The sequence below is a fragment of the Notechis scutatus genome, chromosome 2 (assembly GCF_049901735.1).
Source record: "Notechis scutatus isolate UNSWTSFEM ecotype Mainland chromosome 2, rNotScu1.2, whole genome shotgun sequence".
Classification (NCBI taxonomy): Eukaryota; Metazoa; Chordata; class Lepidosauria; order Squamata; family Elapidae; genus Notechis; species Notechis scutatus.
In genome coordinates this window covers 136505591-136523801 of record NC_142010.1, presented here as the reverse complement: position 1 = coordinate 136523801, position 18211 = coordinate 136505591, and the positions used below count along the sequence as shown (strand labels likewise).

The 18211-nt window shown below is 40.3% G+C and overlaps 1 protein-coding gene across 1 annotated transcript; it reads right to left on the bottom strand.

The window, feature by feature from the left end:
* Window positions 1-1638: 1638 nt before the first annotated feature.
* Window positions 1639-9605, bottom strand: ACKR5 (atypical chemokine receptor 5). Its single transcript, XM_026683867.2, has 2 exons — window positions 9320-9605; window positions 1639-4111 (listed from the first exon to the last, which is right to left on the bottom strand). The coding sequence occupies exon 2, from the start codon at window positions 4090-4092 to the stop codon at window positions 3016-3018; it is 1077 nt and encodes a 358-aa protein (XP_026539652.1). The 5' UTR covers window positions 4093-4111; window positions 9320-9605; the 3' UTR covers window positions 1639-3015.
* Window positions 9606-18211: the final 8606 nt, after the last annotated feature.

Below are 18211 nucleotides of genomic sequence, written 5' to 3'. Positions count from 1 at the left end.
TGCATTTCCAAAGACAGGGTAAAGCTGTTATGTGAGGAACTATTTCAATCAATAGTCTAAGCCCCTGTCATGTCATCATGGCAGTGTCACGTGATGTATCAGGACTTTCTTCCTTCGCTAAACTGGGCATGGCCAGTATATGACGCATCTGGCCCATAGGCCAGGAGTTTGACAGCCCTGGTCTAAGCAATATTAAGCAATGCTGACTTTTCCCATTAAAGAAAATGTATCTAAACCAGTTTCCTATAAAATCAGCAACTTTTATGCCAAGGACTGGGGAAAAGAATAGCTAGGAGATTCCCATGGAGGCAGTGACTATATTATGGCCTGGCACTTAAATGCTTACAGGACCAGTTACTTCAACTGGATTCAACAACCCCGAGGAAGTGAGAAAGAGAGAGGGGGGGAAGGAGGGAAGGAAGGAGAGAGAGAAAGAGAAAATGTGCACACACACACACACACACACACACTTATACTGCCTTGTTTTAAAAAGTGAACCAGTGATAAACTTAAATGAGAGAGCAGTGGTGTCTCTGGGAGTGGATGGAGTTCAGAATATACAAGATAGTAAGCATAATACTTTGATACGATTTTTATTCCTTTTGTCAGGCATGTAAGGCCAATGTGTTTTCAAAAGAGATGGCGCTTTTAATGGTGACACCATGCTGTTCGGCAGACTTTACCCCCCATCTGCAGACACCTTGGAAACAAGTTGGAATGTGGTGGTGCTATGATGCCTGCCTGCTCTGACTCTGTAAGACACATACAGAAGTGTACATGCCAACCACATTGGTATATTCATAGTGTTCTTCTCTAAACTGATAAAGATCTACATTTAAGTAGAACAAGGCTTCTCAAGTATATTTCTGATTTATGCTATTTGTTGAAATGACTAGTTTGGGCCAAAAGAGGCCATTTCCCTTCCAGCTGGGCAAGGAACATTTTAAAATGACCATTTGCTATAAAATACTGAATATAGTCATTATTATATGAATATGAGCTGTGTTGGCAAAGTGGTTAGAATGTACAGTGGCGGATTAAGGCTCACTGGTGTCCTAAGCACTGACAAATCTTGGTGTCGCCCTCCTTTGTACATACTGTACAAACGAAGCCAAGTTTAGGCTACATAAAAGTTTTTGTGGTTCCCCCTTTGGGTCTGGTGCCCTAAGCACGTGCTTAGTCTGCTTAATTATTAATACAACACTGAGGAGGCAGTACTGCAGGGCTACTTTTGCTGACTGCTAGCAGTTCAATTCTCATTGGCTGAAGGTTGACTCAGCTTTCCATCCTTCCGAGATGGGTAAAATTGTTGGCAATATGCTGATTCTCTAAATCGCTTAGAGAGGGCTGTAAAGCACTGTGAAGCGGTATATAAGTCTACTGGTAAGTGCCATTGCTATTAACATGAGAGGGAAACAAAGATGGGATACATGTAAGCAAGACTAGTGGCAACTCTAAAACAACCATAGAAATATTTTATGAGTTGACATTGGGGTAACTGCCGGAATCCTGATGGCTAGCTTCTTACTCCTTCTCCAGCCACATCTTTGATAGATGCAATAGGATAGCTAATTTCAGCCCAAACCATTTACAATTAAAAGGAAGGAATTAGTATCTTCAATGGATCAATCAATGAAATCAGTCAATCAAAATGCCACTTTATTGAGTACACCATTCATTCACATGTCCATTTTTACATCACTTTTGTAAGTTTGGTAAAAGATTAAAAGTGCTTGAAAATTCATATGGATTATCTTTCATGTTTCTGTTAAACTAGAATGTTTACAAAATACCTTTACAGGTGTTTACATTGTAACTGTATTCCATTGCTGTATTAGGTTAAATAAGTACTCTATGCACCCCTTGAATGATGTTTGGATGCAACAATCATAGCTACATCTCCTTACATTGTTCTTCATTTAAGAAACAGAGAGAGAATTTATCCCCAGCATTTCATTCGGTTCCTTTATGAATTTTTTCTTCAAATCAGTTACGCCCACTTTCTAAACACAGAGAGCCTTTATGTTGTGTCCAGTCCTTTACAAACATGATCCATGGCCAGTAATAGCATTACTTTGTAAGCACTGAACATTGAAGTAATTCTCTCTGAAAATTTATTTCCATACCAGGTAAAATGTTAGAAGGGTATAATTCAAGGAGGAGGAAAACTCAGGGGTAGACAAATGCTCCAGCTGCAGAAGAAGGCAAACGGGGAAAAAAAGACACCCCAGAATCTAGTTTGGGATTTTTAACACAATGAAAGAATTCAGAGTGCATTCTCTCAAGAGTGAGAAACACTAGAATCACCTGGCATGTAATCTTCTAGAAATACTCTTTTCACATTTTCCTAAATTCACATTTTCACTGGGTATAATTTTCTATTGTGTTAAGTAAATGTTAGTGGTCTGGACTAAAAAGACCTACCGGTACATAGGAATTTCTAGGATTGAATTGTTAGTATCCTGATTTCCCAGTTCCAAGAAACAACTAATTGAATGTTCACATTAAAATAGGGCTAGGCCCTGTTTTATCTTCACAGATCACTTTAGTTCTTTAGTTTCTTATATAGGTTGGAGCTATATTTACAGCTATTTCAGCTATAAGTTGCTCTGCCTAGCAATTCTGTTTAACCAGCAGATCAGCATTAAGTTTTCAGAATACTATTTTCATACAAAAGCTGCGCACATTAGAAGAAAGTAAGAGAAATACATCTCTTTTCCACAGTAAAATGTCAAAGTGGCAAAAAATAGTTTCTTCACTGCAAGTTTCAAGATGAAGGAAGTAGCTGAGGACTAATAGCAATGTCAGCTTTTGGTTGATTAAGGCCAATCAATTTGACACAGCAGCACATAATCCTCCTCCCTACCTCATTTTTACCTATATTGCCCTTTTTTTAAAATTGTAAAAAGCATTGGCAACAACAACAAGTATCCTAATTAAGCCTATCCTTTGCTGATAAGAGAGAAAAATGCAAATACATTCTTATGGCAATGAACCAAAACTTAGAAAAACTGTTTATATTGGTGAGGTCTTTTCTTGCGTGATGACTACAGAGTGTTGGGTGTTGGAAGAAGAGCCATCTCTGTCCTTCTGCTCCATCTGGTTTTTGGGAATGTATCGAACCACAGCAGAGATAAGCTTTCCTTGGAAGTTCTTGCTCAGGAAGTTGTACAGGATGGGATTGACAACACAATGGATAAGGCTGAGACAGTCTATGATATCGTAGAAGAAGTACAGGAACTCAAGCACATAGCAATGGAGAAATATATGTGTTCCCTCAAGTGTGAGGATCAGCAAAATTAAGTGGAAAGGCAGCCAACTGATCAAGAAGACAATTATGTAAGCATAGATGAGGTAGCAGTTTTTTCTGCTCTCTGGCTTGTTGCAACGCTTGATGTGTCTGGCGGTCAGTATATTGAAGACTGCCATGATGGAGAATGGGATAAGGAACCCAATTAAGGCAACAAGGAGGTTGAGACCGATGGCCCACTCACTGAAGGTCTCCAGTGGGGCCATAAAGAAACACATGGGCTCAATGGTATCAGTTAACTCCATGTGTACCACCTCTGGCAAAGGGAGGATGGCAGCAAAGGCCCATATGCAGCAGCAGGTGATCCGTCGCACGAGATGTTGGCGTTGGTGCCAGAAGTGAGAGGAAGTTGTCAGGGACACATACCGATCAATGCTGAGGCAGGTGAGGAAGAAAATACTGCTGTACATGTTGGCAAAGTAAAAATAGTGGGTGAAGCGACAGAGGAAATCTCCCCAAAGCCAAGTGTAATCAAGCACGACTTCCAACATCCAGACTGGTAAGGAGAGGACCACTCCCAAGTCTGCCAGGGCCATGTTGAAAATGTATAAGTTGACCAAGTTCCGGTAGTTTCGGGTCTGCCAGTTGACCCATATGACCAAGAGATTCTCCACCAATCCCACCACAAAGATGATGAGGTAGAGAATGAAGAGAAAGACCCGTTTAATGCCATCATCTAGTCCCAAATTACAAACGCTGAACGTGTGATTGAACGCATAGAAGAGTTCTGTCAAGTTGTGGTATGCTTCATTGAAAGGGGGGAGGGTTTCTGGCTCTCCCATTTTGAGGGGAAAAGATGAACTGCAAAAAAAAAAAAAGAGAGAGAGAGAAGAAAATATGAAATTAGAATATATTCTTCCCCTGAACCAAGATCATTTATATCAGGAATTTTGATTTTTTTCAATAAAAAAAATAGCTATGGGTTTCAAATCTGTGCAGGTTTAAAATTTGGGAGGACTCACCAGGACTCCCATTTTTTGTTTTGTGATTTGGCCACTGCTGCATATAATGTATTTATCAAACACATTGATCAGTCACCGGAATATAATCTGACAGCAAACAACATTCCTTACTAAGCACTGATGATATTACCTAGTTAGGGTAATGAAACATCTGCAAGAAAACAACCAAGCTCAGAGAGCACCAAGGACCCCTCATTTCAACCCTGAGCTACAAATATTCTCCTTTATTGGTACATTGATCAGCCTCTAGTCAGACCTCCTGCCCTGGTCTTATCCCTTCTTTTATCTTTCTTCAGTCCCATACTTGATTAGCAGCTGGACAACATTTTGTTCACAGGAGAACCTGACACAAAGAATAAGAGTAATAGAAATAAACATACTGACTGTGTACTAGAATTTTGTGTTGCAATTTAAGGAACAGGAAAAGGCAAATATCTGACAGGCCTACCAGGATTCCCAATGAGGTCAATGTGGCCTACAGAATGTTGTGGGGCGCTAACACTGGTTGCTCCTCCTATTTTCTCCACAACAACTTCCTTGTGAGGTGGGTTGGGTTGAGGGAGATTGATTGTCTCAAAGTCACCCAGCTGGCTTTAATGCCACAGTCTCCTGGTTTCTGGGCTGGCACTTTTACCACTACCCCAAACTGCCTTTTTCTATGATCCGTGTACCTTAATGTATCTACTTCCATCCTTGGAATCTCCAGATAATGAATTTATTGGGAAATGATAGAATTACCAGCAATAAAATGTTGTTAGAACTAGCATTGCCTCAGATAGGGTTGCTCCTTGGTTTTCCTGGTTAGGTCCTTGTATCTTTACTTTTGCAATAATGCACATATTCAAGGAACATAGGTTCTTTTACCAATCAAGTTTTAACAACATTAAAAATGCAGTTGTATATTGGGCCATACAACATCTTTAGTGACAGTGTGAGGTTGACTGTTTTCCCTGCTTGTATTCACTGAATATGAAAAGAGTAAACTAATGGAGCTTTAGAAATGAGCAGATTCCATTTTTCTGTTTTTGGATTGTGGAGAGTGAGAGACTTAAAGAGCACATCAAAGAAACCCAAAAGTAAGACCACTTTTGCGGGAGATACCTGTATACCTAAGGAAGGATATGGCACTGTCCATATAAAAGATTATTTAAATGCAACATCTTCATTAAAAATCATTTCCATTATGCATTTTTTACCGCAAATGTCTAAACTACATGTTTAATATTTGGGTTGGATCTAGGTTAATTGGGCAATTTCAGACAAAGACATATAACCGCAGGGTAAGGAGGATTCTGTGTATGTACATGCAAGCAATTTATTTTATTTCCTTTTTGTGTAGAGATGGCAGGGTTTTTGTTATTGCGGGTTCTGTAGCAGTGCAAGGGCTGAACATGATTTTTTTGATCCTTGCTTTTAGCATTCCAAATTTGACTATTTTGAGGACCATAGATTTTCTGGGGTGAGATAACTGCAGTGTTCCAATATCTAGCGGGCTGCCACAGAAAAAAGGGGTCAACATATTTTCCAAAGCACCTGAAGATAGGACAAGAAGCAATGGGTGGAAGCTAATCAAAGAGAAGACCAACTTTGAAATAAGGAGAAATTTCCTGAAAGTTACAACAATTGATCAGTGGAACGACTTGCCTCTAGAAGTTGTTGGTGCTCCAACACTGGAGGTTTTAAAAAAGAGATTGGACAACCATTTTTCTGAAATGGCATAGGGTTTCCTGCCTGAAGAAGGGGGTCAGTCTAGAACACCACCAAGGTCCCTTCCAACTTTGTTATTCTGTTATTCTATTCTTCAAACTGTTTTTGAAGAACTAGAGAGTGAAAATAGTGGATATCTGAAAATGTGCTAACTTAGCCTTGATTATGCAAACACTATACATTAAAATAACACTGTTGAAATGCCATCTTTTCTATGAAGGAACGGTATGAAACGCAGCACGGTAAAAAGCCTTCAGGTTTATATCAAATAATGTCTACCACATTCACAAAGCTACTCAAATGTGCTTGGAGAAGCTGTAACATTTCAGCCAGCACAAAAGTAACTTCAGTTTTTATAGTGTAAATATGCCTTTAATGTTTTAAAATCTTATTAAATATTTTTTTAAAAAATCTCAATAATGAAATATTGTCATTAGGTAATTTAAAAATGGTAAACTAAATATGCTTTGAAACTATATGCATTCAAGGTGGTTTTTATTTCAAAATAAATGTATAGATGACTTGCATCTGTAGGGGAAGGGATCAGGTGAGCGCTGAGGTATCTTCATATAGTGGGACTGAGAATATATTTTCTAAGGGAAGTCCTGGGAAACCACTGTGGCATTCTGAAGAATGTGATTAGCTGCGCATACTCTTAAGAGTGTTGGACTGGGAAGTCCTTGATTAAAATCCTCCATTAGTGATTAAAAATCACCCGGTGGTCTCATATCAGGAACAACTGTCACAGTGGTGGGATTCAAATATTGTTGCCACCAGTTCAGTGGGTGTGGCTTGGTGGGCACGCTTTGCATGCATGCACACACTTTGTGTGCATGTGTGCACCAAATGCACACTTTGCGCAAGCGCAGAGGCGTTCTAACTCACCTCTTGCAAGTCTGCACGATCTCGGTTGCTTCAGCAGCTGCTGCGCGGCACTATTCTGTGCCGCGCAAAGCAGCTGTGCTTCAAATTCAGCAGATAAAAGTGAGTATGGGAGCCCAGGTGGGTGGGTGGACCCAACAGCAGGGCGGCAGAGAGAACTGGTTCGATCTCCGCTGCTCATCGCTCCTACTGGCTCGCCTGAACCGGGCCAAACCAGCCAAATACCACCACTGAACTGTCAGCCAAAGTTGATATGAGAATAAGCTGGGAATAGAGAGCTGATTTATTCACCCAGTTCACTTCGAATTCAGAGAAAAGCACATCAAGAAACAAATATAGTTAATAACATGTGACTCACGATTGCTGTGTGTGCCTCACAAAGTAATTAGAGTTGGATTATTGTTAATTAAATTGAATTGAGCTTGTATGCTGGTTTTGGATATAAGCTGCATTTTTATCAAGGCAGTACTTTTGGAGATATGTGGGAGCTGAAGGCATGAGATATAAACCGGCCGAATTATTTTAGTGAATGCTTAATAAGGCTGATATATCCCTTGGCAAATACTGGCATCATGCTGATATAGGTTCCAGACAGGTAGGATGGTGCTAGGTAAACCTGATGGCAATTCTGTCTCTGGTGCCTCTAAATATTGGACACAATATGACCCAGACAAGCAGAGAAGTGAGCTGATTTATTGATGTAAACTCTGGACAGATTCTGAGAGTCGAAATAATTGGCAAGGGGGACATAAACTGGGAATGATAAGAGGAAGATGAGGAAAGATAAGGGCTGAACATGGAGGTGAGCGAAAGGCTAGGAGAAACTTCTCATCTAGATGCAGTGATATTTCTCGTTCTATTTGCAGAATCAAATGTCATACCTACAGACTCCAGTGCTCCACATTTGCTCCTTCCTTCCTTCCTTCCTTCCTTCCTTCCTTCCTTCCTTCCTTCCTTCCTTCCTTCTTCCTCCCTCCCTCCCTCCCTCCCTCCCTCCTTACTTACTAACTTTTCATACCAGTGAATGATGTAAGAACTCTAACTAGCAGTCTCTTACTACATTGGCCACAATCCACAGGAAGCTTCAAAATGGCTTAAGGCAGGGATCCGCAACCCCTGGGCCGCGCCCACTATTGGATTGTGGCCTATTCACAACCTGGCTACAAAAGCATGCACACTGGCCTGCTGCTTATGCAACTTGAGCTGTGCACTTGTGCACCAACCCCCCTGCTCGCCTGGCCCGGTTCCCCTCTCCTCCCCACCAGGCCGCCAAGCCACAAAGGTTGGAGACCATTAGTTTAGAGGATATATAGCTCTGTTTCAGACTAAGTCATAAAAGTAATCTATTGAACCAAGAACTATCTACCTGGTTTTCAGAGCTTTCTAGCTCTGCAACATAAGATTCTTTCCCAACCTGACTGGTTGCAAATATATTGGGGTTATCTTGTGTGTCATTGCCATTTGCAACAGCTATGAGTAATTTGGCAGATGACGGTAAGAGTTATAATTCAACACATCTGGAGTACTCCAGACTGGGGAAATGGCTTTAGGTGGAGGTAACCGGATTTGTTCCTAGAATCAAATGCACGGAAAATGTTACAGATGGCTTTCTCCATTCTACCTTAAACAAAGCTCAGTGTCATTCTTAGCACTCTAGAATAGATGGTTCTCTTTTGAACTTCTTTTCTGTTCCTGTTTTCTCAGATCTTTAAACTAAAGGTATCACAGAGGATCTTATACCTCCAACAAATGTGCTTTGCGAAGATAATAATGATTCTTTAAGTATTTTGTTTGGGATTGAAAGAGTTGGAAATTAGACACTGACAAAACTATCAAACTGGCCTAAAAGTAGTTGATGATTAAATGATTCTTAGGATGGATTTTTATTAGACCAGATGTAAGTACTGGTTGGTTTCTGCATTCCATGGAATTCTTTTTTCAGGAGAAAAATGCAAGGAAAACTGACAATGTGATATATCTAAAATGTTGACATATCCTATCAATTGTAAATTTTAGGCCATAAAGAATGTTCAGAAGAAATAATTGTCTCAAATGAGCTTTTTTTCTTTCCATGTTATATAGATATTACTTTGCTCCTTGAAACCGTCAGTTAAAGAAAAATTCCCAGTTAAAAAAACAAGAACAATCTTGATGTAACTTTAACAGTTGAAAGCAGAATGGATACATAATGACAGATATAGCAATTTCCTTCTCAAAGTGCCTTCAATTCTATTTAAGCAAATAGACAAACAAAATATTTGCTTCTCTGCAATCTGAATGGAGAAGAACCATATTATTATTATTGATGACAATAGGTTAAAAAAGAAACATTTCCTATATGACGCTTGAAAGAAGAGAAAGTACTTCTTAATTCAAATTAAATCTGTCTCCCCCCCCCAAAAGCTAAACTCCTTGTAACAAAATTTATTTCTAGAGAGCAGGTCAATTGACTGCTTACCTTCTTAGAAACCAGAATTGATTCTGGTGATGTTGCAATAAAGAGATCTAATGTTCAGTCCCTCCAACTTGGATGTGAGGTGCAGCCTTTCCAGGAATGTGAATTTGTTGGCAACTCAAATATTTGTTGCTATTTTCCCTCCCTCCTATCTTTCACACACAGGAAATGAGCATCACAGGCTGTTACTCTGAAAGCAAGGCCCCATCTGAGGATTTTGCCTGAATGCTCGAGCCTGGCTCTGGTTCCAGGAATGGGCAACACGGATCGTTCTCAGTCCCACACGTTTGAAGAAATCTAGAGGATGTCTGCTTTCCTGAGGCAAATTTCCTTTTTCCGCTCTGCATTTTTGAAACTAGCTTCCCTGCTTTCAAATAATACAGAGTGTACTGCCAAAAGAACAGGAGAGAGAGAGAGAGAGAAAGAGGCTGCCCTGGCCAGTTTCATCATTAGGTAGAGTGAGGCAACTCCAGGTACTGAGGAGAAGAGGACCAAGTCCTTAGAGGAAGGAACCATTTAGGTTCAATTAGTCACTCACATGAAGAGAACATTTACCCATTGCTGGTCTTGAAAGTAGACCCCACTCTGAGCTCTGTTCTGCATGTGAAACAGAGAAGGTGCTACGGTAGCTGTTAAAGTTTCCATGAAAGTAATACCCATGTTTCCCTGAAAATAAGACTGGGTCTTATATTATTTTTTTGCTCCAAAAGACACATTAGGGCTTATTTTCTAGTTAGGTCTTATTTTGAGGGAAATATGGTACAAATGCATCCGTCCGGCTGACAGTCTTAACTGTGGCTTATTTTGGGGGGGGGGGGGGAGGGCTTAAATTAGAAGCATCCTGAAAAATCACACTAGGGCTTATTTTCCAGATTGGGTCTTATTTTAGGGGAAATGGTATCAAAAATATGTGCATTTTTCTCTTTATAGAATCAGAGCATTTGAAAGTCAATCCCATCACTGCAAGAATCTAAATTATTTATGATTTATAACTGTCCAGCCTTTGCTTGGACATATCCAATGAAGAGAAGATTTATAATAGGGAAAGTTGCTTGCAAAACTATATGGTTTTCTGGAGCTCTTTCAGTCTGGTATAATTCAGATTGATGTCGACAGCTCTTTTGGATCACCAATGGTTTGCTCAGGATATGGGGACTGCATCTCTCTTGGTTCTCATTGAGCTCTCTAGACTATTGACCATGGTATCTTTCTGTATTGATTCAAGGGACTGGGAAACATTGTGTTAAGGTCATCATCCAATGAGCGATGGTGTGGGTCTGCTTTGCAAAGTGTCTTTGGGACCCATTCTCATACTACTTTTATTGTACATGGAGTACCTTGGTACTCAACTGCTTTGAAACTCATTGAATTTGGTGTTCAATGCATTTTGATGCAAAATTTTGTCCCGGTACTCATTATTTGTTTGGTACTCAATGCACAAGCTGGAACTTATCAGTGTCAGCTGCCTTATGACTCACTACATTATTTCCTTTGAGAAAAATTTTGTTTGGTACTCATCACTTTTTGGCACTCATCATTTTTGGTACTCATTTGGTTGGTTTCCCGGAAGTGTATGTTGAGACACAGTTGTATAACCAAGCCACTGCTCTACAGCAGAAATGAATCTCTGGATCTCCTTAGCATGCCCTCTAAGCATAGATTATGGAAATTCTATAATGTGGTTTCTTGCCATTTTGAGGCATGAGACACACAGACATACATGCAACAAACAGCTTGACATAGTTTTAAAAGAGAAAGGAAACTTCCCACCACCATCCCTGAAAAAAAGTCCAGGAAAGGAATGGAAATTGAAGGATTGCCTATTTCTACGCCTTTATATCTCTGTCTCTGATTCTAGATCCAGCTCTGCCTTTGAGTCAACCAATCTGTATTGTTTCGAAGCCTTGGCCTTCAAAAACATTCTCAGCATAGCTTTTGGCCAACCAAAAAAAGATTATCTCTTGATCAGGAAACCAGGCACATCAATTGACTGATTTCAATATTTTGTGCCTCCTTTTCTGGGTATCGCTTCCCAAATAAATTCATAGAAAAAGGCTAAGCCATTATAGGAGAACCTCTCCATAGGATAATTTATATTTCATTTATTAGTAGGGTTTATGTTTTACAATTCTTACTGGCTTAGGTTTATCTGGGTCTCAATAGGTATTTATTTATTAAAAATAAAACTTTGCACTGCCATCTTTAATAAAGCTTCAGTTAAAGTTGATTTAGGGAGTAAGGATGAACCTGATCCAGGAGGAAGGGTTGCCTGGCAAATTTGGGACTGTAGTGTGACCTCACCATGATCACCCTACCATCTCTGTGAGGCTAGGTTTGGACATATTTCCTGTACACAAAACACTGCTGCAATTTTTATGTTTTATTCTATCAATCTTTCACTATTGTATTTTGATAATGTCTTGTTTGTTTTTGAACCTGCAAGCAATGCCATTTTGGAACTGTCTAGGGCAAACAGTTCCCAAATATGTTTGCATTCTTTTTAGCTTTGATTTATATGGGTGATGTTTGTTGATATGTACAGCATGAGGAATGAAACCTGAGAAATACCCTTTGACCCACATTTTAAGAACTGCTGGTCCAGGCCATGACAGTCTGCTGTGAAGGCTAACACCCAATATAGTAATGGCCCACCTCTGTTGGTTCAGGCCCCTTATAGAACGGGGCTTTAACTCTTACCTTACAAAGGAACTTGGAAAATAGCGTGTTATTTCCTGTGGGCCGGGTCGTTGGTTGCTCCGCCTGTCTGCTGGCGTCTCAGGGGCCCTGACTCTCCTTTTGGGGGTTTTGACCCGTCGGGTATCGGACTTTTCATGGTGACACAATTGGCGCAGGTTCCCGCAACCCCGACCCGTACGGAGGCGGCTTTTTCTCACCGGGAGCCATTTTGGCATTCTGCTGCAGACAGCTGATTGGAGATTACTGGTAGGAAGCCTCAGCAACACTGCAGCCTCAACAACACACATCTTTTGACCCTTTCTGAACCCTTTTCATTCTGAAAATAAATAATCTTGATTTGACTATTTACATGCAGAATATAACTTGTTCAGGATTAGAGGTGGTATTTGGCAGGTTCTGACCAGTTCTGGAGAACCGGTAGTGGACATTTTGAGTAGTTTGGAGAACCGGCAAATGCCACCTCTGACTGGCCCCACCCCCATCTATTCTCTGCCTCCCGAGTCCCAGCTGATTGGCTGGGTCTTCTTTTGTTGCCCTGCATAGGAGAATGGAGCTGGAAAGCAGGTTAGTGGGGTGGGGAGAGGGAATGGGGATTTTGCAGTAACCTTCCCCTGCCACACCCACAAGCCACACCACGCCATCAAGCCACGCCCACATAGCCAGTAGTAAATTTTTTTGAATCGCACCACTGTTTGGGATTCAACATTTTTAAAAACTGCCTAATTAATTTCTAGGCTTTGCAAAACAACGTAGAAGGAGTTATAGAGAGGAAAAAGTATAAGCTAATCAAGTGCCATAAACAATGCAATCTCAGTTTCACACTCTGGAGAAAATGGAATACTTATTTACTTATTGTAGTTATTCCAACCACGCCATCACATGCTCTCTTTGCATTTCATCTCCTCCACAGTCTTATGGGCTTAGCAAATTGGTAGTTACTCAGCCCTAAGTCTTCCAGTTTTCTGTCCTTCTATTCTTCCTCCATAGTTGTTCCACAGAAGATAATTTAGAGGGGTCTCTTCTGTGTGTTCTGAATAATCCCTCTCACAATCATGTGATTTTGGAAACCCAGGATTGTGGGAGTTGAAATTGAGAGGCAATTCCAGTAAATAAGCCCCGGTAGTTAGGGCCTGTAGAAGCTTGTGAGCCTTTGGGATTGTGATAAACCTTATCAGTAAAGGATGATGGCTCAGCACTCTCCAAAGGGAAACGAGTGAGGAGGAGTGGCTGGCTTGAATCCAGCAAAGGGGCCAAAAGTCTTTACATTCAAAACAATTGCTGGAAAGGCCTGGCTGGAACAGGGAAATGCAGTAGCTCAGATAAATCAGATTTTTTTTCAACAACAACAAACCAGATTGAGTATCTTTGGCTTGTGACAGAACCATTGTCCCATGATGTGCTGCTAACTCATCTGGCCTTTATCATGGCTTGTGTTTCCTCACTCCTAGATTATAATGGGATGCAGAGAATAATGATATGGGGATGTTAGGTAGTGTGATAGCTTAAGAAGTCAGGGAATAAATGGTTTTCTTGTTCCCAGCCAGAAGCCAGATGTGCCCACAGAGAATGGTGCAGACCAGGACTCTTCAAGAATAAAATAGATCATACCATCACAATTTGAAATGTAGGGGGAGGATTTCCATTTTTAATGCATTAAATCACATCAACAAAGTATTTGAAGATTAGGTCCAAAATGGTACAGGGGGCGTGCATAAGCGCACCAACGTGCCTACCGTCCCTGTCCTGTTTCTTTTTTCTTTTTCTTTTTCTTTTTTTCTTTTTCTTATATGTATCCATTTCATGTATCCATAACTATGTTTATAATTATACCTGTTATCTTATAATTGCTTGACAAAATAAATAAATAAAATGTTTTTTTCCTCTGTCACTCTGTTTTTCCTTTTGGAAGGAGTGGTTTCTTTTTTCAATGTTAAAGAAAACTCCAGAAGGCAACACCTCCACCCTCTGCAAAGTGAAGTGATAGAAGAAATCAAGCTTCTCAATATTCAAACTGTGAACTGCATATCTTGATCAAGTTTGACTCTCTGCAAGATGCGTCCCTGATACAAGTTGTGACTATTGCCCCTAGTGGAAATTCTGTTAAATTGCAGCATGAACACATCTGAATATTGTTAAATTGGGGATGGCCGGTGTAGCCTAAGGTTTGATTTGTACATCAGTGCCACCTCTTAAAAAGGAATGGCATCTTAATCCACCCAAAATGGTCTTGGGAAAGATTCCACATGATGGCTATACTTCCATATTTTCTTGGAAATAGCAACAGACAAGCCCAAAGAAGGGACAAACCTGAAAGAGTTTCATAAGGATAAAGATAAGCAATTGCTTATATTTATAACTTTACTTTACAAAGGGAAATTGAAGAGAATAAAAAATAAATAAATAACTCTAAAGGACAGCTTTGTGAAAGAAAGGACTATTTTTTAATAAATGATGTGTGGTCACTATAAGCTAAAAGTGGCTAGTTTTTTCCTCCTCCTTCTATTGCTTTTAACAGTGATAAAATTGGCTACCAAGCTAAGGCCTTAGCAAATCATTAGAATGTACCCTCCGAGTTGCTGCATACAATCTCTTCTTTTGCAATGAAGAAATATTTATATCAAATGTTATACACATATATGAAATGTGAACATGTGGACAAGTCTTCATTCATGCCCACATTCAGCAATCAATTTTGCTGGGTGAAATTTCCCCAAGACCCTCTTTCTTAGCCTCATCTGCTTCATGGGGCCATTGCAGGGTCATTTAAGCAGTGTGGGTGTGCAGACATTGTCAGAGTTCCAAGTAACATACCCATAGCAAACAAGACTCTGAGGCAGGCAATTTCCTCAAAGAATAGGTTTATTGGATATGTCATAATTGGCACAGGCTGGTGAAAACTGACTGTGGATATTCCTGCAGTTTTCATCTAATTAAAAGTGAAAGTTTGCCACTTTCTCAAAATGATCAGTCACACGGTCCAATCAGGATACTGTCCTGTTGCTAGGTGACTCCAGTCCCCTCCTTCTGAGCACCTGGAGGAATGACCTTAGTTCCCACGAGAAAGTATTTTGTTTTGGCTTCAACACCCCAACTATCTCTATTTCCTTTCCTTCTTCGTGACCCACGCAACCCATGAGGAGGGGCTGGGCCTTGGTCTTCATCTGAACTCCCTCTCCTTTGTTCTACCTCTTCTCTACTCTGCCCAGCCTGACTTTGCCCTTCCCCAGTTTCCTCCACAGCCAACGGAGCCACTCTCTCGCTCTCTGTTAGCTGTTCATCTTCCCCCTCAGATTCAGACTGGGGGGGTGGGGTGGGGTGGAATGACAATCACATCTTCTCTTGTTTCAAATAATGTAACCTCCCTCCCTCCCAATACCCAAACACCTGTTACATTTCTTTTAAAATATGTCTGGAAATATGTTGCTTAAGAGGCAATTGTGTAGCATTGTACTAATTCTGCAATATGCGGTAAGTCTTCTGTTATTATTAGAAATGCAGGCATGACTGTAGGGAAATACTGACTTTTATGTTTTTCCTTTCCTAGAAATAATCCATCAAAGTTCTGTAGGTCTCTATATGTGACAATTTCCTGTGCCTACGGCATTTGGTTAGTTATTACTACCACCCACCCACCAGCATGCTATCAAAGAAGTTCATTTTGGGGTCGGGGGGAGGGTACCGATATACAGTTTGATGTGGTCAAAACTCAGTGTTGGGTGCCCTTCTATAATTCTTCATCTGTTTTTATTTGAGTTGGTACTGCATGCCTTGGCCAGATGTACGTGTCTACCTGCAGGTAAGTGTCTACCTGCAGGGAACACCTGCCTGAATGATTTAATGTGTCTCAAAGTTTACTATGGAATAGGCACCTCCAATGCTACATTTGTTACAAAACTTTGTTCAGAATTACATACTGTATTTAGTGATGTACCTATAATGACTCTTAATATCACAGACTAAAAGATAGAAACCCCACTTTTGCCAGATTCCTGCTCGTGAAGGGAGCATTGCTTACTGGGATTCATACAAAATGTTAAATATGGATCAGTGTACCAAGGGCCATATTTTTAATACCAAGGGCCAAATGTTAAACTTGCTTGTTTGTCTGTACTCCCAGGTCCGTAATTCAGTCATTCTTAAACTTTCCAATGCTCAGAAAGGGAATCCTGGCATGCTGTAGAAAAATAAATAAAACATTGGCCTCTTTAAAGTTCAGAATCTCCTCTGTGTGTCTGTAGAATTTAAAGCTCTAATGAGCTCTGATCACTTCCAGGAAGCCTGTATGGCATCTGGGTAATTCCACTAAAATACTCCAGTGGTTGTGAGTGAAAAATTCTGCCTCTCTAAAACTAAGGGAAATTCTAACCCAGTGTTTCTCAATCTTTGCAACTTTAAGATGCGTGGACTTCGATTCCCAGAATTCCCTAGCTGGCTCCAGTTGCCAAGGTTGATCTAACCCAGAGGTCTCCAAACTTGGCAACTTTAAGGCTTGTGACTTCAACTCCCAGAATTCTGGGAGTTGAAGTTCACAAATCTTAAAGTTGCCAAGTTTGGGGACCCCTGATCTAACCATTCCTTGGGTGAATCTCTTTACATTCAGTTTTTTCCATGAGTACTCTTCTTTGTTGCTCCTAGATCCCGAGAATAGGCTTCGTTTTTATTTTTTAGCTGGAGTGCAGAGAGAAGATTTTCCCCCTCCATTATGGAAAACTTACTTGATTTTTTTTTTCAAGTCCTTGACAGATAGGAGGTTATAAAAACTATCTTCCGGAAAAGAGAAAGGAAAGGCTGATAAGAAAGGCTCAAGCAGATGGCTTCATTTCTTTCCCTCCGTTTCCTTTTTGTCAGCACTTTGACTCCTCATGAATTCTTGGAAAAGTGTAAAAGCTCTGGCATTCTCTTAGAAAGGACTTTCATTATGAGGGGAAAAAATACCTTTTTTTTCTAACATTATTTCCATCTCAAAGGGATCTACCAAGTTTTTGTCAATTAATCATTATTACACTGGGCTGACAAGAAAGCTATGTTTTCTCATGCAATTAATGATTCATTTTGTTTTTAAAAAGTCTGGAAGTAAAACAATTTGACAGGATTGACATCTTCTAGTGTCATGTGCCATCACATGTTCAATTCTGTCCTCAGCTACAGGATTTTGCACATTCTGAATGACTTCCAAGACACTCAACTTGACGCTGATGTTGTTCAAATGATGTTGACTTCCTACAGGCAAGTGTGGAGGTTCCTACAGGTTTAGTGTGGAGGGTTTTTGTGAGCATAGCAGGGTATGCATTCATTTTCCCCCAAACACTGCTGAAAATATCAGACATGAATGGAATATCAGTGTCCTTCAGGATGATACATTTCCACCTTCTGAGCCCCTTCTTTGTCTAATTTTGGATCAGCCCCACTATTAAGGGCTGGCTATTTTGTGTTTTATTTTATAAAATATTTATTTTATATTTTATTTTATAAAATAATTCTATTTTATAAAATTTTATTTTGTGCATTACTACTACTACAGTATTAATCCTCCCTTCCTTTCACCTATCTCCTCCCATTTATGACTGTATGACCGTAACTTTGTTGCTTGTATCCTAACAATTTTTTGACTGTTTCCTAGTATGATTTGATTGTTTATTGTACCCTATGACTATTATTAAATGTTGTACCTGATAATTCTTGACTCTTGACAAATGTATCTTTTCTTTTATGTACATAAGCACCAAGACAAATTCCTTGTGTGTCCAATCACACTTGGCCAATAAAGAATTCTACTCTACTCTACTCTACTCTACTCTACTCTACTCTACTCTACTCTACTCTACTCTACTCTACTCTACTCTACTCTACTCTACTCTACTCTATTCTATTCTATTTTATTCATCCAAATATAATAGTGAAGGTGGTGTGATGGCTGAATCAGAGAACTTAGATAACATCTCACCAGTGAACATGGTAGAGACCAGAAGGATGAGTCAGTGGTAAGATCTAGAACTTCCATCACTTTGAGTGTCCTCCTCCTCAGGGATGGCCTTCAAAAATTTCAGCAACCGGTTCTCTGCCTGGTTGCTGGGTGGGTGTGGCTGTGGGTGTGGCCTAGTTGGCCTGCACCATGGCAGGGGGGCTGTTTTCACCTTCCCCAGGCTGCGGAGGCTTTCCTCAAGCCTCTGGGAGGGCGAAAATGACCTCTCCCGGGCT

Bases quoted from the DNA above. Each gene is read 5' to 3' on its own strand.
- ACKR5 (XM_026683867.2), bottom strand. From the start codon at position 4,092: ATGGGAGAGCCAGAAACCCTCCCCCCTTTCAATGAAGCATACCACAAC.